We start from the raw sequence: 21,761 nt of genomic DNA, 5'->3' as shown, positions 1-21,761 counted from the left end.
AATATGAAGCTTCCTTCAGGTTTTGAGTTGATCATTTCAGTAATGTAAAAAGAAGACATTATATCACATAGTAACATAAAAAGTAGCCACCCATGTGTTTATATTGAATATTTTAATTGTTTTTACCCATCTTTTGATGGCATCTATTCTATAATGCATGGAAAATCAGTGGGATACCTTACACCACTTAAAAGGTCTTGTATTAAAACATTTAAAAAGTCATAGATACTGTTATCTAGGGAAATTTGCTTTGGATATTTTCTAATGACATCATGTGTAAGACATGCAAGTTACTCATTCCTTTTCTAATATTCAAAAACTTAGTACTACTTTCTTTTACCTCATCTTTCATTTTCAGTTAGTAATGAAGTTCTGGCATTTCTACCTCTGCAATATATTATATGTATATGTTATATATATATATATGTATATATATATATATATATCCTCCTATTTATTCCAGTTGAAATCAACCTTTTAGAGTCCTGTCTCTCCCTCTTCCACTGCTTTCAACTCCCAAACTCATTCCCATGGCTCTGGATTATTTCAATAACCTTCATTGGGAAAGAGGGGTTTATAAAGATATTTTGTTTAATCAATTTACATATAATAAAAAATTTCCAAGTTTTCCTAAGTTAGGTGATCCAAATTGCCTCCTTCCCCCTTCCTGGAGTTGGCAAGAAATTAAATTTGAGTTATGCATTATTATGCAAAATATTTCCATACTTTTCAATTTTGTAATAGAATACTCTTTTAATCTTTTAAAACCAAAACCTCAAAATAAAAACCCAAATAAACTAAAATGAAAATCATGTGTTTTGATCTGCATTCCAAATTCATTAATCCTTTCTCTGGAAGTGAACAGCTTTCTTTCTCATAAGTTCCTCAGAATTGTCCTGCATCATTGTATTACTAAGTATAGCTAAGTCTTTCACAGTTAATTATTCCATAATATTGTAGTTACTGTGCATAATGTTCTCTTGGTTCTGCTTATTTCACTTCATCTTAGTTTACAAAGGCATTTCCAGATCTTTCTAAAATCATCCTTTTCATCATTTCTTAAAACACAACAGTATTCCATTCATTACCAACAAATATCATAAATTGTTCAATCATTTCCCAACTGATGGACATGCCTACAATTTCTAATTCTTTGCTATGAGGTATGATAAGTATTTTTGTTCAAATAAGGGCTTTCCTCCCTATTTTAAAATCTCTTTGGAATACAGACTTAGTAGTATGGTATTACTGAATCAAAGGGTATACATTATTTTATAGTCCTTTAGGCATAGTTCCAAAATGTCTTCCAGATGATTGGATCAGTTCTCAACTGCACTAACAGTGCATTAGTAAACCAATTTTGCTGCATCTCCTTCAACATTGACTACTTTCCTTTAAGGTCAACTATTGGCCAATTTGATAAATATGAGGTGGCATCTCAGGCTTGTTTTAATTCGCATTACTCTAATTAAAGAATTTAGAATGCTTTTTCATATGATTATTGATAGATTTGATTTTTTTTCAACTGAAAACTGCTTACTCATATCCTTTGAGTATTTGTTAATCAACAATTGAGGAATAATTTATATTCTTATAAATTTTACTTTGTTCTCTATGTATTTGAGAAATGAGCTCTTTATCAAAAAAAATTCTCATAAAAATTAATTCCCAGATTCTTGTTTCTTTTCTAATCTTGGTTAGATTGTTTTAATTTATGTAAAACCTTAGTAGTTAAAATTATTCATTCTATGCCTGATAGTGTTCTCTGTCTCTTGTTTGGTCATAAATTCTTCCCTTCTCCAAAGATGTGACAGGTAAACTATCTATATTCCCCTAGTTTACTTTTAGTGTCACCCTTTTTATCTAAATCATATACTCATTTTGACTTTATATTTGAATAGGGTGTGAGATATTAGTCTATACCTAGTTTCTGCCTTGCTGTTTTCCAATTTTCTCAATAGTTATTTTCAAATATTGAGTTCTTATCCCCAAAGCTGGGGATAATACTTAGGTATGATCACCATATTTATGTCATAAAAATAATTTGGTAGGACTCCTTCTTTGCCTTTTTTGCCAAATAGATTATGTAGTATCGAAGTAAATTTTTCTTCAAATGTTTGATAGAATTCATTTGTGAATCCACGTGGTCCTTGGGATTTTTTCTTAGGTATTGCATTAATGGTTTGTTCAGTCTCTTTTTCTGAGATAGGATTATTTAATTATTCTATTTCCTATTTTATTAAACTGGACAATTTATATATTTGCTAATAATCATCCTTTTCACCTAGATTGTTTCATTTCGTATAATATAATTGGCCAAAATAGCTCCTAATGATTGCTTTAATTTCCTCTTAATTAGTGATGAATTCACCTTTTTCATTTTTTATTCTGGTTATTTGGTTTACCTCTTTCCTTTTTTAGATCCAACTAGCCAAAGCTCTATTGTTTTTTCATAAAACCAACTGCTATTCTCATTTATTAGTTCAATAGTTAACTTACTTTCAATTTTATTAATTTCTCCTTTCATTTTTAGGATTTCCAATTTAGCCTTTAATTGGGATTTTTAATTTGTTCTTTCCTTAGCTTTTTTTTTTAGTTATTTGCCCAATTCATTAATCTTTTTCTCTATTTTATTGAATAAACATTTATACATATGAATTTTCCCATAAGTAATGCTTTGACTGTATTCTATAAACTTTATGTTGTCTCCTTCCCATTCTCTGTAATGAACCTATTCATTCTTTAATCCTGTTAGATATTTTTAAAGAATCAGATTATTTCTTTTACAACTAATTTTTAATTTGGCTTTCCATGAACCTTTGATGATTATAAATTTTATTGCATTGTGAACTTTAAAAGGATGCATTTATTATTTCTGCCTGTGGTTGTGAACTTTATAGGCCTAGTGTATGATCAATTTTTGTGCATATACTATGATCTACTAAAAAGAAAATATATTACTTTTTATCCCATTTTAGTTTTCTCCATATATCCATTAAATCTAACTTTTCTAAAATTTTATTTACTTCCCTAACTTCTTTCTTGTTCATCTTTTATTAGTTTTCTGTAGTCCTGATATGGGAAAGTTGAAGTCCCCCACTAGTATAGATTTACTGTCTGTTTTCTCCTGAAGTTCATTTAATTTCTCCTTTAAAATTTTGGAAGCTATACCATTTGATGCATATATGTTAAATAATGAAATTACTTCATTTTCTATAATAACTTTTATCAAGATAGTATTTCTTTATGCATTTCTTTTAATTTGATCTATTTTTTGCTTTAAATTTGTCTGTGATCATGATTGCTACTTGTGCTTTATTTTAATTTGTTTTTACACCTTTCTTAAAGGCCAATTGATTCTGATTCATGCCCTTACCTTTACCCTGTGTGGATATACGCAGCTCAAATGTGTTTCTTATAAACAAAATATAGGATTCTGTTTTTTAATCCACTCTGCTATCTATTTCTGTTTTATGAGTGAGTTCATCAAATTTACATTTACATTTGTGATTATCATCTGTGTAATTCTCCTCCATCTTATTCCTTCCTTCTTTTCTTTCCTATAGCTCAAGGTGGCCAAACTAGAACCTTAGATAGAAGAAACCCAAGTGAAGGACCAAGGGAGCATAGTACATTAGATGTGCAAAGCCTTTTTAAGCACCTTATGCCTATAATAATGTTAGGATCACGAATTTCAAGTCTGACTTCATCATCTGAAATAGCATATATTATAAAAATGTACTTTCATAAGACAATTTAGTAAATGAAATTCAAGAAAAAAGATATGTGAAATAAGAAGTTTATGACTTTTGTTTTAAAAATAGCTTGATGGGTTTTTTAAAACCATCATTTTAGGGCAATGAGGGAAATATTCAATAACCCATTAATTTCTCTTTACAATATTAGTGCAATGTTATAAAAATACTCCTTTAAACTGCATGATAAAATCAAAATTGCTTACAAAAGCAAGATTCAGACCTTATGGCCTGTAAAACATTTGAACGTTTGTGGTAAAGCAAATAAAATGTATTTAACAATTCCAAAGGGAGCTATAACATTTTGAGCAAAGTAAGAATCTCATTTTGACAAAAAGGGATAATTCACTGTTAAATAAATGTACTTCTAGGGGAAGAAATATGCTTCTGGTGGGTATATTACAGCTAAAGTAATTGGAATTGTAAAATATCATCTTTTACTTGCCTTGAGTTCTTATTGGCTTAGGGAAAACCTGAAACAAAGTATAAGATTCATTAAGAGGTAAGAATAGAATTTGATAATGTACTTTATGGTTGCCCCTTTTTGGAGTTTCTGGGAAAGATATTTCTTAGGAAATTCTGTTATTAACTTCCCTACTCTCACATGAACTCCAACCACAATGAATCACAAGGAGAATAAAAATAATATTGAACCTTGATTATCTTCTTGAAAGTCTGGTTGTGGATTTTAGGTCCAGAGAAGGAGACCAAATCAACAGTTTTTTGAAAAAAAAAAAAGGGGGGGGCACCCAAATGTGCCAGTATAATTCTTTTTTGAATTAGTTCTTTTACATTATTATATTGATCTAAAGTTTTCTTGGGCTTAATATTTCTTAATTTTATATCTGAATTTTTGCATTTCCCCTACATGCTTTTGAAGGGAAAATAAAGTTTTCTTCAAGAGAAAGTATAATTCATTGGGAGGTACTATTTTTGTTAAATTTTTCCCCCTTCATTTTGAAAGGGTGATGGCTTTTGAGAGGAATTTTTTTTCTTTAGAATAATAACATTTTGAAAAAGCACCACACAATTCTATCAATGAAAACTTTGATGAGGGAGTGCTGATTATAAAATATAATGCAATTATTATGACTTAAAGTTTTTAATTTTTAGTTAGTGGGTAGAGGCAGCCAGGTTGCTCAGTGGATGGAATACTAGAATTGAATCCTGCCCCAAATTCTCCTAAGTGACCTTGGGCAACTCATATTTTCTTAGCCTCAGCTTCTTCATATGTAAAATGGGAATAAAAAATATCATATAGGTTAGTTATGAGTGTCAAATGAGTTAACACATGAAAAACCACATTGAAAACTTTAAAGTGTCATATAAGTACTATTGATTATCATTATTGTTATTTTAGCAATTTATTTATTTTCTCAAAAGTATTTTAATATATGCAATACAATTGTGAGAAACTTCATTAGGGCTATGAAGACATTTGCTCTTTAAATTTTGCTAGAAAAGCATTGAGATTATACCAGCCCTGCATGTCTTCTAAGTTGTTTCTCAATTCTAATCTGTTTTACACTCATTCTTGCAGCCTCTGAACACAGCATCAATTGATCTAATTTTTTTGCCTTTTATAGTAATACCTTGTTTTATCATCTTTAATTTTTCTATCATCTCTTGCACAAGGAAAGTGCTGATCTTCCTTGGTTTACCACAGCAGGCAAGATGATGGGACTTGTGTCTATGTCTAAGGAAAATAGTCGCTCCAAAAATTGATGATGGCTATTAAAAGCAACTTGTAGGTTATTTGTTTTTCTTTTTTTTTTTTTACTTTGTTAATTCTCTAAGAACTTTCAGATAAAACATTTCTATGCTGATGATTTTTAGATCCAAAATATAATCCAAATTATATAATGTCCAAAGTATATAATGCAAAGATACCAGCTAAAAGGGTACAGAATGACTACATATTTAGGAAGTTTATTAGGTTTATGTATAGATTAATACATAAACATATACATTAGACACACATTTACCTATCTCTACCATTACCTTGACCCTGCAATAGATAACTCTATGAAATACTTCACTTTGGATTTAACATATATTGCTATAGTTATCCCTGGATTCTGCCCTTTAGCAGAACATTTTAATTTAGCTCGGTTAAGAGAAAACTTAGGAGGGACAGGTCAGGTGTTTGAAAGGCTACCAGTTAGTTACAAAAGAGATTATCAAACAAAAAGCCGAATGTACGGAGTCCTAGTGCATTTGATCTTAAAGAACTGAACAGAAGTTGTCAAAAGGCAAATTTAAGCTTGTTATAAGAAAAGATTTCTAACAGTATCCTGAAATGGAATGGTTTGTCTCATGGACAGTTGGTTTTCCCTAAATAGAATTCTTTAATCAAAAACTATAAAACTATTTTTTGGTACATTGAAGAGGACATTCTTATTTAGGAAAAAGTTAGACTAGGTCTATGAGATCTTTTCCAACTCCCAGAATTTATCATTCATTGGCTTTAACCATTTCTAATTCATTCTTTTGCCCTTTTAAAAAAAATAAAGTAGTATTTTGAGGAAAATACCAGACCGTGACTATGAAAATACAACCCACTATTGATTAATGGGTACATTTATAATTTTACCCTAGATAGCACCCAGAAGGCAGGACATTTTGCATCTCAAAGTTTAAAATGTCTTGGAGCTAAGCTAAATTATTTCCTGGCCTTAGAGATCTTATATGAACCAGAATTTTACACCCGGGAGAGCTTGGATTTAGCTTAAGGACAAAGTAAAGAAATATATATTTAGTAAGTATCCAGGCTTTCAAATCATGTCAGTCAATTCTCCTTTTATGATCTATAGGTTGAACTGAATAGGTTTAGAGAGACATAAAGATTTAATCCATCTAAAACTGATTAAGCTCTTTTTAGAGTATTGTACTGGAAGAGAAAGTTTGGATGTAATTTTTTCATTTACGGACTTTAAGGGATTGTAATAGGCTATCTATTCAGAAACATACAATAAAATAATAAGAAATGTATTATATAGGGATACCATTACTACTGACTAAGGGAGCGGAGAGGGCTTAATAGAGTTGCCATTTGAATTGCCTTTTAAGAGTAGGAATTTAACAAGTGGATTGTATTTCTTGTAGCAATTGTTTCTCTCATGTTCTGTTTTTGATTTGTTTTTTCTTTTTCACCTTTCTTTTTAATGATAGTGCTTTGCACAGCACAGTGCCTGGCATATGAGAAAGGCACAATAAATGACAAATAAATGATTGATTTAAAAAATTTTCAAAGGTGGGAAAACTCTGGGCTTATAAGAGGGATAGCAGAGAATATCTTAGTTTGCTTGGAGTAAATAGAATGTAGAAAGAAATCAACAATATACTACACATTAGGACAGATTATAGAGGATCATGTCAAGCTAAATCATTTAAACTGTATTCCTTAGGAAACTACTAAAGGTTTTGAGCAGAGGAATCATATGATCAAATTTAAATATAAGAAAAATTAATCTAGCACTGCTATGAAGAATGGATGGGAGGATTAAAGTGTAGTAAGAATATTTATTAAGAGGCACTTGTAATTGTTCCCAATGGTGGAAATGAAGACCATTATTATATGGCTTTATTAGGGACTAGAAAGGAGGAAATTAATATATGATGTCATAAATAACACAATGACAAGTGTTAATAAATGATTGCATATTAAAAAGTAAGGGAGATGGTAAAATCTACAGTGTTTGGAATATGGGAGGATTAGTGAAAGATGATAAAATGGAAATAAATATTAAATCTAAAAGGACAAGTGAGTTTTGTGATTAAAATAATCTCACTTAGGGATATATTGTATTTGAGATGCTGAATAAATATTCAAGTAACTACTTTATACTCAGTCACTTGGAGATGAGGGTCTTAGAGAGAGTATATGGTGATCAAAATTGAAGTTGCACTCTAACAGTTAAAATTTGGGGGGAAAACTGAGGCAGGAAGAAATTAGTTTCTCTCTGCAAGGAGTATTATATTTTTATGAGGTTTATTAAAGGTTAAGAATTTAAGAAAATACAAGTAAGAAAGGCACGTGCTAGGTGGGCCAAGAGGCCCAATTCAATTTCACTCACATCATGAGAGACACGTCTGCTGGGCAGCGAAAGTAGAAAAAAGAGCTCAGTAGGTGGAGAATTCCTTTAAATAATATTTTGTGATCTCGCCCAGGTGAAAGTTCAGTATGATTACAAAGCATTCTGGGAAGTGAGCAAGGACTTCTGGGGACTGGAGTCCTGGATTCAAGTCTCCATTTTTACAGCACACACTATTGTAATAAATGAAAATGTTTTTTAAAAGCAATAATGCAAAAGATATTATAAGGCAGTATTGAGGTAAAGCTGATTTTTTAACAAAAAATAAAATTTCAGAATAATTCAGTAGAGAAAAATGTATGTATGATTTATGGGTGGGATGATCAGGGCAGCTGACCCCAAAAGAAGGGTGGATAGATACTGAAAGATGCCCCCCAAAGCACTTGCCTCAAACGCTATCATTTACAGTGAGAGCTAAGGCTACATGGACAAAGCAGTGAATTTGACATCATAAAGACCCAGATTCAAATCCTATTACTTTCATTAGTCTTGAGTTTCTAAGCACAACATTTAACCCCGTCCAAGCATTAGGCAACTCTCTAAAACTTACCTTAGTAAGACATAGTCGGGGAAGCTGGGTAGCTCAGTGGATTGAGAGCTAGGCCTAGAGATGGGAGGCCCTAGGTTCAAATCCGGCCTCATATACTTCCCAGCTGTGTGACTCTGGGCAAGTCACTTAATCTCCATTGCCTTAAAAATAAAAAATTAAGAGGCAGAGTCAAGATGGTAGCCTAGAAGGAGCAGAAGTTCAGATCTCTTAATACCCTTCCTTACCGGTCACAAACTGAATGCTTCTAAGGGACTGAAAATTAAACTTAACAACATGACAGAGCCAAGGAACCCTCCTTCTGGACTTAATTCAAAAGGTATGCCCCCCAAAAAGCAGGAATTCAAGAAAACTCAGGTTTAAGGGGTAAACAGTAGGAAGGTTTCAGGACCCATGCCCGATCCTAACTAGAACACTGAGACTCCAGCGGAGGCGGGAACTTCTGGGAGGGGGAAAGGTGCTGGTCTGGAGGGTGTACCTTGAGTGCAGGACTGTGCCAAGTTCAGAGCGTCCAACACAGACGGCGGGGAAGGAGCTAGAGAGGGAGCATAGACGTGGCAGACTGGCCAGAGCTGTGGAGATCCTCCATATTTGCTCCAGACTTCCAGGAGGTTTTGGACTCAGAGCACACCCAGCCCAACTAAGATGAACTTAATCCCATCAAAAGTCTCCAGAACTCAGGGAAGCCCAGGCTCCACACCCATCCTCATTGACTGCTAGACTTTAATCCAATCAAAAGCCTCCAGAGGACAGGGAAGCTCAAACCCCCCAACAACCCTCCCTACTACACTACACCGAGACTACACCAAGAGATCGTCTGTTAAAGCTCCATGAGGGGGAACTGACAGAAGCGTCCAAAATAAAACAAACTAAAAAAATTAAAGGAGCAAGAGCACAGACAAATGGGGGGTAAAGAAGGGGTGAATATAAGCAAACAAAAGAAAAAGAAGACAGAAACTACAATAGACACATTCTATTCAGCAAATGGAACAGAGGGGGAGAGATCAGCAAACGATACATCAGAAATCCCAGCAAATTGGATACAGGCTGTGGAAGAACTCAAAACACAATTAAGAGAGGCTGAAGACAAATGGGAAAAGAACTTAAAAAATAATATAAGTTATCTGGAAACGAAGGCACTTGAAATAAAATGAGAAAATAGTGTCTTGAAAGCCAAAATCAACCAGATGGAAAATGAAGCAAAGGAGATGAAAGATGAGGCAAAGAAGATGAAAAATGAGACAAAGGAGATGGAAATATAAGGTAAAGAGGATAAAAGACGACCTTCAAAGAAAATCAGACCAGAAGGAAAAGGATGACCAAAAAGCCAGGTATGAAATCCAGTTTTTAAAACCAGAATAGAACAACTGGAATTAACTGACTTCACAAGGCAGCAAGACACTATAAAACAAAATGAAAAGAATGAAAAATTGAGGAAAATATGAAGCATCTCATTCACAATTTAGACGATTTAGAAAATCGTTCGAGAAGAGACAATTTAAGAAACACTCGTCTACCAGTAGACCATGACAAAAGAAAAAGCCTGGACATAATACTACAGGAAATTATTCAGAAAAACTGCCTCTATATTCTAGAACAAGAGGGAAAAGTGAAGATTCCAAGAATCCACAGATCACCTCCTGTATGTAATCCCCAACTGACAACACCCAGAAATGTTATAGCCAAATTCAAAAACTATCAGACCAAAGAAAAGATATTACAAGCTGCCAAGAAGAAGTCATTCAGATACCACAGAACCACAGTGAGGATAATGCAGGATCTGGCTGCCTCCACACTGAAGGACCAAAAGGCATGGAATATGATATTCCAGAAAGCAAGGGAACTAGGTGTACAACCAAGAATCAATTACCCAGCAAAACTGACTATATTCCTACAGGGGAAAGTATGGTAATTCAATACAATAGAAGAATTCCAAGCATTTGTAAAGAAAAGACCAGACCTGAACAGAAAATTTGATGTATAAGCACAGAACTCAAGAGAATCATCAAAAGGTAATTAAAAAAGAGGGTAAAAAGAAAAACAAAACAAAACAAAAACCTTTTTAAAGAGACTCAATTAGTTAAAATTAAATGTATTCCTATAAGAAAAGAGGTCATTGGTAACTCTTAAAAACTGTTGTTATCACCTGGGCAACTAGAAGAATTACACTTAGAGGGAACAGTGACAAACTGTATAGGATGAAAGGACAAGACATAAATAGGTATATAGATATATGCATGCATAAATACATATACGTGTGTGTGTGTGTGTGTATATATATATATATATATATACAACTAGAGCTAAAAAAAAGGTTAATACTAAAAGAAATGGGAAAAGAAAAAAATGGGGGTAAATTTATATGTCACAAAGAAGCTCATAGTGTAAGGGGGGAGAATATCAATACACTGGAAGGGTAAAGAGGTTAGATATCGGAAATACCCAACTCTTACGTGCTTTGAAACTGACCCCAAAAGGGAAGAACAATCCAATCTATTGGGGCAGAGAATAGATTTGCACACTATAGGGGAGTAGAAGGGTAACAAATGGACTGGTGGGGAGGGAAGCAGTACAAGGGAGGGAGAGGGTGGGGGGTCAATTTTAGAAAGACTACAGGGAAAATAAGGGGGGGAATAAGAAGGGAAGGGGTAGAAAGGGAAGTAAAATAAGGGTGGGAACTAGGGGGACTGATTATAGGGGGACAAACATTGGTGTAGAAGGAAATAGTGAAAGAAGAAAAGGCAGGACCAGGAGTAGAAAGCAAAATGCTGGGAAATACACAGCTAGTTATCATAACTCTGAATGTGAATGGAATGAACTCACCCATAAAACACAAGCAAATAACAGAGTGGATAAGAATCCAAAACCCTACCATATGCTGTCTACAATAAACACACATGAAGAAAGTAGATACACATAGGGTGAAAGTAAGAGGATGGAGCCAAATCTATTGGGCATCAACTGATAAAAAGAAGGCAAGGAATCTCAGTCATGATATTTGACAAAGCCAAAGTAAAAATAGATCTAGTTAAAAGAGATAGGGAAGGTAATTACATCCTGATAAAAAGGCAGTGTAGACGATGAAGAAATATCCGTACCCACCATGTATTCGCAAAATGGCATAGCATCAAAATTTCTAAAGGAGAAACTAGTGGAGCTCAAAAATGAAATAGATAGAAAAACTATACTAGTGGGAGACCTGCACCTTCCTCTATCTGAACTAGATAAATCAAACAAAAAAAATAAATAAGAAAGAGGTAAGAGAAGTGAATGAAAGCTTAGAAAAATTAGAGTTAGTAGACATATGGACAAAAATAAATAGGGACAAAAAGGAATATACCTTTTTTTCTGCAGCACATGGTACATTCACAAAAATTGACCATGTATTAATGCATAAAAACATTGCAAATGAGTGCCAAAGGACAGAAATAATAAATGCAAACTTCTCACCTCATAGTGCAATTAAAATAATAATTAGTAAGGGTACATGGAGAGGTAAATCAAAAATTAATTGGAAATTAAACAATATGATTCTCCAAAACTGGTTAGTAAAAGAATAAACCATGGAAACATAGAAACATAGAAACTTCATTGAAGAAAATGAGAATGATGAGACATCCTTTCAAAACCTATGGGATGCAGCCAAAGCAGTACTCAGGGACAAATTTATATCCTTGAGTTCATATATTAATAAATTAAGAAGGCAGAGGTCAATGAATTGGGCATGCAAATTAAAAAAAAAACTAGAAAGCAAACAAATTAAAAATCCTGACAAAGACTAAATTAGAGATCCTAAAAATCAAAGGAGAAATTAATAAAATTGAAAGTCAAAGAACTATTGACTTAATAAATAAGAGTAGAATCTGATACTTTGAAAAAACAAGTAAAATAGAAAAAGTACTAGTCAGTCTAATTAAAAAAAGGAAAGAAAAAATCCAAAATGACATTATACAAGATGAAAAGGGAGACCTCACCTCTAATGAAGAGGAAATTAAGGCAATCATTAAAAACTACTATGCCCAATTATATGGCAACAAATATGGCAATCTAGGTGAAATGGATGAATGCTTACAAAAATATAAATTGCCTAGACTAACAGAGGAAGAAATAAATTACCTAAACAACTCCATATCAGAAAAAGAAATTGAACAAGCCATCAAAGAACTCCCTAAGAAAAAATCCCCAGGTCCAGATGGATTCACAAATAAATTCTATCAAGCATTCAAAGAACAACTAATCCCAATATTATACAAATTATTTGACAGAATAAGCCAAGATAGAGTTCTACCAAATTCATTTTACGACACAAACATGGTACTGATCCCAAAGCCAGGCAGGTCGAAAACATAGAAAGAAAACTATAGACCAATCTCCCTAATGAATATAGGTGCAAAAATCTTAAATAGAATATTAGCAAAAAGACTCCAGCAAGTCATCACAAGTGTTATTCACTATGTCCAGGTAGGATTCATACCAGGAATGCAAGGATGATTCAACATTAGGAAAACTATCTGCATAATTGACCATATTAACAAGCAAACTGACGAAAATCACATGATTATCTCAATAGATGCAGAAAAAGCCTTTGATAAAATACAACACCCATTCCTATTCAAAACACTAGAAAGTATAGGAATAGAAGGGCCTTTCCTAAAAATAATAAACAGTATATATCTGAAACCATCAGCAAACATCATCTGCAATGGGGATAAACTAGAAACCTTCCCAATGAGATCAGGAGTGAATCAAGGATGCTCATTATCACCCCTATTATTTAATATTGTACTTGAAACAGTAGCAGTAGCAATTAGAGAAGAAAAAGAAATTGAAGGTATTAAAATTGGCAATGAGGAGACCAAGCTATCACTCTTTGTGGATGATATGATGGTATACTTAAAGAATCCTAGAGAATCAACCAAAAAACTAGTCAAAATAATCAACAAATTTAGCAGAGTTGCAAAATAAACCCGCATAAGTCATCAGCATTTTGATATATCTCCAATCTATCTCAGCAGCAAGAATTAGAAAGAAAAATTCCATTTAAAATCACCCTAGACAATTTAAAATACTTAGGAATCTATCTGACAAGACAAACACAGGAACTATATGAACACAACTACAAAACACTCTCCACACAATTAAAACTAGATCTAAACAATTGGAAAAACATTGATTGCTCATGGGTGGGATGAGCTATCATAATAAAAATGACAATCCTACCCAAACTAATTTGCTTATTATGAGCTATACCCATTGAACTACTAAAAAACTTCTTTAGGGAATTAGAAAAAAAATATAACAAAATTCATTTGGAAGAATACAAGATCAAGCATATCCAGGGAAATCATGGAAAAAAAATGCAAAGGAAGGAGGACTTGCAGTCCCAGATCTCAAAATATAAAGCAGTGGTTATCAAAACAATTTGGTACTGGCTAAGAGACGGAAAGGAGGATCAGTGAGATAGACTTACAGTAAATGACCTCAGCAGGAGAGTCTATGATAAACACAATGATTCCAGTTTTTGCAACCAAAACCCACTTTTTGATAAAAAACTGCTGGGAAAATTAAGGCAGTATGGGAGAGATTAGGTTTCGATCAACACCTCACACCCTACATAAAGATAAACTCAGAATGGGTGAATGACCTGAATATAAAGAAAGAAACTAAGCAAATTAGGGGAACACAGAATAATATACTTGTCAGTCCTTTGGGAAAGGAAGGACTTTAAAACCAAGCAAGAGGTAGAAAAAATCACAAAATGTAAAATCAATAATTTTGATTAAATCAAATTAAAAAGGTTTTGTACAAACAAAACTAATGTATCCAAAATTAGAAGGGAAGCAACAAATTGGGAAACAATCATTACAAAAATCTCTGACAAAGCTTTATTTACTCAAATTTATAAAGAGCTAAACTAGTTGTACAAAAAATCAAGCCATTCTCCAATTGATAAATGGGCAAGGGACATGAATAGGCAATTTTCAGTTAAAGAAATCAAAACTATTAAAAAGCACATGAAAAAGTGCTCTAAATCTCCTATAATCAGAGAAATGCAAATCAAAACAACTCTGAGGTATCACCCCACACCTAGCAGATTGGCTAACATGACAGCAAAGGAAAGTAATGAATGCTGGAGGAGATGTGGCAAAGTTGGGACATTAATGCATTGCTGGTGGAGTTATGAATTGATCCAACCATTCTGGAGGGCAATTTGGAACTATGCCCAAAGGGTGCTAAAAGACTGTCTGCCCTTTGATCCATCCAAAGCACTGCTGGGTTTGTACCCCAAAGTGATAATAAGGAAAAAGACTTGTACAAGAATATTCATAGCCGCTCTCTTTGTGGTGGCCAAAAATTGGAAAATGAGGGGATGCCCTTTAATTGGGGAATGGCTGAACAAATTGTGGTATATGTTGGTGATGGAATGCTATTGTGCTCAAAGGAATAATAAAGTGGAGGAGTTCCATGGAGACTGAAACAACCTCCAGGAAGTGATGCAGAGTGAGAGGAGCAAAACCAGGAAAACATTGTACACAGACACTGATACACTGTGGTACAATCAAATGTAATGGACTTCTCCATTAGTGGCAATGCAATGATCCTGAACAATTCGGAGGAACCTACAAGAAAAACCACTATCCACATCCAGAGGAAATACTGTGCGAGTAAAAACACCAAAGAAAAACTGCTCCCATACATGGGTTGAAGGCATATTGTTGGGGATATAGACTCTAAATGAACGTCCTAGTGTAAACAACAACATGGAAATGGGTTCTGATGTAATACCCAATGGAATTGTGTGTTGGCTGCGGGAAGAGTGGGTGGAGGGGAAGGAGGGAAATAATATGATTATTGTAACGAAGGAATAATGTTCTAAATTGACTAAATAAACTTATTCAAATGGGAAAAATAAATAAATAATTTTAAAATTAAAAATTAAAAAAAGACAGTGACAAAATCAGATTCTTGGTATAGTATATAGGAAACCCTGTGAGTCAGTCCCCAAAGAAAACTGCCAAGTGCTTATTCTCAAAGCGAGGTTCAACCCTATCTTTGTTCCTACTTAACTTTTCTCTGCGTATGTACATACATACATGCATACAAGCATAGATATGAGTATGATGAGTATGCAGGTATGTATAATTTATTTATATTTCTATTTCACAGATTATAATTTTGCTTTTTCTCTTATAATGAAAAATATGTATATCTGTAGAAGACCTTTATTTTTATTGTTCCTATAAAAATGTGCTAAAAGAGAAATGTATGAATCCTTTCCCCAGAACTACCTTCCCTTAATGACAAGAATCTTGTCTTACATGAGTATTTCCAGCTAAACATGAGCTCTAGCATTTTTCCTTATAGACAACATTCTGACTTTTAATTCCTAGGTTCATGTAACAGTAGCAAGCTGTCTATTTTATTCTGCTCTTAATTTTACATTCTTGCCTTTCTTTGCATGAATAACACTCTAAAATTGGGGCAATAACAGTTAAAAATGTCTTCATCAACAATTATTGTTGAGCAACATGTTTTGTTGGTTCCTCATTGTGCACTGACTGATCACTTGCTGGAAAGATGTAAAGCAAGATCGGACAGACTTGCTTTGTCTCCAAGAGAAGAGAGGGACTTGGAGCATATAGCTTGGTGAGGTCACTGGCACAACAAATTTTGTCCAACTTTTAACAGATGCTTCTCTAGATGAGTTGAAAGCAATGTGTGAATTATCAAATAATATCAAACCCACAGATTTTACAGAGCACCTCATCTCTGTTAATACCTGTGTTGGAAGTTACAATAACCAAAAGAGTGAAAACTCCATGATAATTAAAGAAAATCTTTGATATTAGTTTTGAGTCAATGTAATTCATGTAGTAAAAATCAGAAGAATTGGTTTGGGTCCCCAGTCAGTTGGCCTCAATGAATCTCAGTTTTCTAATTATAAAATGAGTAGAGTAATGGTTGTTTTTTCATATAGTTGTCAAGATTAGAAGAGATAATATGTATGAACACCCTTTGCATGAAGCCAAAGTAAGCAAGGATTATTCTTTCCTGAAAACGACATTGTATGGTGGGTAGCATGTCAGACTTAAACTAAGGAAGTTTAATACGCACCAAAGGCACTTTTTTTTAGCAACGTGACCCTGCTCAAGTGACTTTATCTCTCTCAGCTGAAGTTCTCTTACTTATTAAGTGGGAAGAATGATAGCACCTACCTCCCAGGATTGGTGCGTGAGTCAATTGAGGTTATATTTGTAGTGTTTTATAAACTAAAAGCTTTATAGATAGGTTTAGCTCTTATTATTTTATTTTTAATGATTCCTAAAGAAAGGATAGTCTTTCCTACAGAGCTTGAATATTCTGGTGTCCTAGGCAGATGCACAAAACATGCCATAGGGAAAGCAGCATGGAAGTCACCTTCGTATCAACTGTTTCAGACAGATTCAGTTGATGGAGAGAGAACTACATTGAAGGAGAAACCCAGGGAAGGAGACAGAGATTTCAGGATTCTGATCAGTTTCTACTGTAGAGGTCACCATTAGGGGAAGGGGAAAGCCCAGGGGTGCCAGGGATGGGGAACTCACCTGGGGTGCAAGAACAGGAGGCAGCAAAAGGAACGATCATGTAGCTTGCTTTTTTAATTAATTATTCTTGCTAACCAGGTCCTGAGTAATTTTATCTCCTATGTGCTGAAGGTAGAAACACAAATTTTGGTGTCCTATATTCATGTCAATCTGCCCACCTCTTCTCTGTACCCAGACATTGCTTTGCTTTCATAAGCTATTCTGTAATGATGGTAATGAGTGATAGCTAGGAGATTTATACTTTTGTGATATACATAAATAATGTATGGATATTATACCTATCAATTTATTGTTTTAAAAGTGAGTTATTTCATTTTATTTAAGTTTACCTGAATTGTGAATATGAACATCCTAAGCCCCTGTTGCTGATACACATTGATTTTTTTTTCACCCAAGTGTAAATGCTGGCCTGGATTTCAACTGAAGGATGATGGCAAAACATGTGTGGACATGGATGAATGCTCATCAGGATTTCCTTGTAGTCAACAATGTATAAATACATATGGAACCTATAAGTGCCTCTGTACAGATGGGTACGAAATACAACCAGATAACCCAACTGGCTGCAAATCACTCTCAGGTAGGCCATTGGATTTATCCAAGGACACAACAACTATTATAAATAATCACTTTGAGTTTTGAAGACTCGGTTATTGCCTATTTTCCTTTGGCATATTTCTGGTTTACTAGCATATGGGAATCTGCTTCTCTATAATTTTATATTCTTTACACATATTACTTTATGCATAATTATAGTGTATTAGGATATTTTGAATTATTAAGTGCTCACTGGGCTCTGGGAGTGCTCAGAAGCAACAGAAAAAAATATCTCTGGCATCAGTGCTGAATCACATGTTCTTGGGAACAAGTTTGGCCTAGAATGTTAAATAGCTTACTAGAACATAGCTCTGAGCTGTAATGCCCAATTCACTTTCTGCTCCATCAAAAAATAAAGTTGTGACAGTGTTTCATGCCTTACTTTTATATTTAAGATTAATTTTTTTAAATGAACTTTAGTTTCTCATTTTAAACTAATGAGAAATTAAATCATGAAAAAGGTAGACTCCCCTTTTACTTAAAGATGAATTTTTTTACTCCTTTTTGGGAAGATACAAGGTAGAGAGAGGAACTACTTTTTGACTAGTTAATAAAGCTCTGTCACTAAAGGTAAAACAAAATCATTCTTCTGTTCCATTCTTGGTTATTTGGGGACTGTCCCAGCAACCAATTGGTAGATTCTCCAGGTCCACTAACCATCCCCCTGTTCTCTTCTTGCTAGAACTTCCATTAATACTATGGTGTTACAAATGGAAGGAATTAAATCCCAAAACTATTTGAATTTGCTCTTTTATGTAAGGTTAGGTAAAGGTTTTAGAGATGGACATGGAGAAGGCTATTGACTAAAATGTAGGATTATAAATAATGTACCAATGCCATAGATACCCCCCCCATATGAATAACTGGAAGAAGTTTATCATCTCTTGCATTACAAATGACTGTGTATGAAACAGCAACTTATATTGCTCAAAAACTCAAATTTTAAAAGAAAACTTTTTTAGGAAAACCATAATTAGTAAATCATCACAATTATCACAATTTTTAGTTGTAAAAGCTTAGAGCTTTAAAAAAAAGTAAGATGGGACTTTACATACTATAGAAATTTTTTTATGCTAACATGGCTAGCAAAACAGAAAACATATACTAATTTATAGTTTGGGGAGAGAGAGATTTCATTGATCTAAAGGAACTCTGCTGTTGAAAACCAAAGGCTATTCTTCAGTTTATAGAAAGTTTCTTTAGTTATTAAAAGGTTAAGTGACTTCCTTAGGGTCATATAGTAAGGATATATTAGACTCAAACTCAGGATACTGAGTTCTGATACTGAGACAAGATTATCTATTTACTATACCACTCTCAATCAATATGTATAGTACTTGCTCTAAAATTAAAGAAATATGGCTAATTAAGTAAACAGATCATTTTGAAAAAAATAATTCTATAAAAGAAAGCAATTAGCTTTTAGGCTAATTGTCCAAATAAATGATATCTCAAATAATCTTTCTTAAATGACCCACTTATCATGCTACTAAAATGATACTAGAAAGTCAGACTAAATGATGAAAAGACTAAAGAGAGCCTGACAGTATATTTAGAAACTTGTCAAATCTTTATCCTGTCTAATTCTAGGTTTACAATTTAAAAAGAAATTTATGAAACTAGGGTAGGATGGAGAGGAAATCAAGATGATGAAAATTTAGGAAATAAGACATCTGATGAAGAGCAAAAGGAACTGTAATAATGAAAACTAGAGAAAATGAAGCTAGAAGAAATTGATCATCTTCCTTAAGAAAATGGACAACTTTTAGAAATACTATTATTTCTCTAGTAAGGATAAAATAAAAACATTAGTTAAAGGAATAACTTTAAAAGGGTAAAGAACACGTTTCCTTACTGTAAGAATGTTCTGTAGAATGCAGGACTATGTTAGGAGTGGAATGGTAGTGACTATTACTTGTCTTGGGGTATGGGTCTGCCTCCAGGGTTGAGATATGCATTAAATGTGGTTTATAGATAACATAAAGTCCAATGGTTAGTCTGAGAAAACTATAGTGCCTTGAATAATTGGTTTTAAATCCCCAAATTATCAAGAGAAGTGATGAAAAAGAGCGATGACAGACTGACTGTTAGTAGGCACTAAATTAGCTCCTTAAAACTTTACCTGATTCATGGAGGCTATGTTTAAGTTATTAAGCTGCTTCTATCTCTCTACAATTTGAGAGATATCTATAATATGAGATCTTCTGACTATTTGTGATTAATAATTCAATAATATATTGAATTATATATATATACCATATATATAAATATATAATATATATATGCATACATATATATATTATATATATATATACATCACTGTCATCACAGCTAAAAAAAACAGTAAAAAAAGCTAACAATGCTGACAAAGGTAGTCTAATGTATTCTTTTTCCATGGATTTAGATGAAGAGCCCTTCTTAATTCTTGCAGACCATCATGAAATAAGAAAAATTAGCACAGATGGATCCAACTATACATTATTGAAACAGGTACAGTGGCACGAGTTTGACTGATTTTTAACATGGTTTTATTTTTGTTTGCTGATATAAATTAGGAAGCAATCACCACCATCACAACTTGGAAAATGTGAATGTTGTTTTTTACCTTAATGTAGAAACTTTTATAGTAATGGATTCACATATCTATGTAGGGTTATCAAGAAAATAAGATTTTATTCCTGCTATCAATGAACTAGGTCTAAGATGGAGATAACAGGTGTAACTAGTATATATGGTGGAAAATAAAAGTGGTATAAGACAGTTACAAATTGCTCTTGGTTCTCTTAAGAAGGAAAGATTATATCTAGTTGGAATTTCAGAATAGATTTCATAGATGAGACGGCATTTGAGTTGGCCTAGCATTGAAAGGTGTGGCTGAACATGGCACCAGTCTGGAGTTCATTATAATGTAACTAGACTAAAAATGAACCTTACTTGGATGCAAATGCACCTCTGATCTTGAGAAAGGGATTTCATTCATATCAGGACCATCACACTTACTGCAACTGTTCCATTTTTTTTCTCACAACTTTGGAGCAGTTTATACCCTTGAATAATTCAGCTTTTTAACAAACTTTGGTGTGCAAAGTATTTTCTCAAAGTAACACTGTATGGTAGGTAGTTCAAATATTTTTATTATAGGGAAGGAAACCAAAGATACTAGAGCTAACATGGCTTGGTCATTGTAGAAGATGGGACTCAACTTCAGGTTTCCCAAATCCTAGCCCATAATTCTTTTTTGCTCCCTAGTTATATAATAATGCCAGAAATACCTTCCTCAGACTCAGTAGCTTCCCATTGCAAATTTCTTTTCAAGTGTACCGAAATATATAAAATAACATTTAATTGACCATTTTTAAAATGGCTACCTTCCATTTTAGGGTCAAAACTGTGTATTGATTTCAAGGCAGAGGAGTGGCAAGAGCCAGGCAATGGGGATTAAGTGACTTACCCAGGATCACTCAGCTAGGAAGTGTCTGAGACCAGATATGAACCAAAGACCTCCTGTCTATAAGCCTGGCTCTCAATCCACTGAGCCACCCAGCTGCCCCAACTTCTTTGTTGTTGTTGTTTTAATAGGGAATAACTTACATAGACATTCCTATCCATGACCTAAGTAACATGACATGTCAGAGGTGGGGGGTGGGAAGGTAAAAAGGGCACGGAATAAGCATTTATTTAGCACCTTCTGCATGTCAGGCACAGTGATAAGTGCTTTGCAATTGTTTTCTCATTTGATCCTCACAACAGCCATAAGCTGTTATTATCTCTATTTTACATTTGAGGAAATCTGCCTTGATGTCTCACATAGAGTAGTAAGGGTCTGAGGTTGGCGTTGAACTCAGATCTCCCTGACTCTGGCCCAATGCTCTGTCTACTATGCCACTAAACTCCCTTAAACCCAGATATTCTTGGCTCTGCAACTATCTCTCAAAAAGAAGTCTGGGCTGGATTTAGGTGGGCTAGTCTTAGCAGACAGACACAGAGTCTGTCCCTATGCTTATATTTGGAGGTTAGCAGATTGGCATCGAGGCTTTTTAAATCACTGGAATAACCTCTGAGAATCAAAGGTTACCTCTGAGCCCCGAGAAGGTTATTTCAAAGCATAGTTTTTATCTATGCATGCTAGACCTTAAATATATACACCAAATTTAGAAAATGTGTTTTTAATAGCATGGGTTTT

General features: G+C 33.8%; 1 protein-coding gene across 7 annotated transcripts in view; it reads left to right on the top strand.

Annotated features, from left to right (window-relative positions):
- LRP1B (LDL receptor related protein 1B) overlaps positions 1–21,761 on the top strand; it is a 2,480,145-nt gene that overhangs the window by 2,057,020 nt on the left and 401,364 nt on the right. For all 7 annotated transcript variants that reach the window (XM_007494117.3, XM_056797188.1, XM_056797186.1 and 4 more), the window contains 2 exons: positions 17,378–17,561; positions 19,983–20,068. In XM_007494117.3, the coding sequence (XP_007494179.2) occupies positions 17,378–17,561; positions 19,983–20,068 (270 nt within the window). The remainder of the gene's footprint in view (positions 1–17,377; positions 17,562–19,982; positions 20,069–21,761) is intronic.

Source organism: Monodelphis domestica, chromosome 4 (assembly GCF_027887165.1).
Source record: "Monodelphis domestica isolate mMonDom1 chromosome 4, mMonDom1.pri, whole genome shotgun sequence".
Classification (NCBI taxonomy): Eukaryota; Metazoa; Chordata; class Mammalia; order Didelphimorphia; family Didelphidae; genus Monodelphis; species Monodelphis domestica.
Note: the sequence above shows the minus strand (reverse complement) of the source record. Positions and strands in the feature narration are given on the sequence as shown.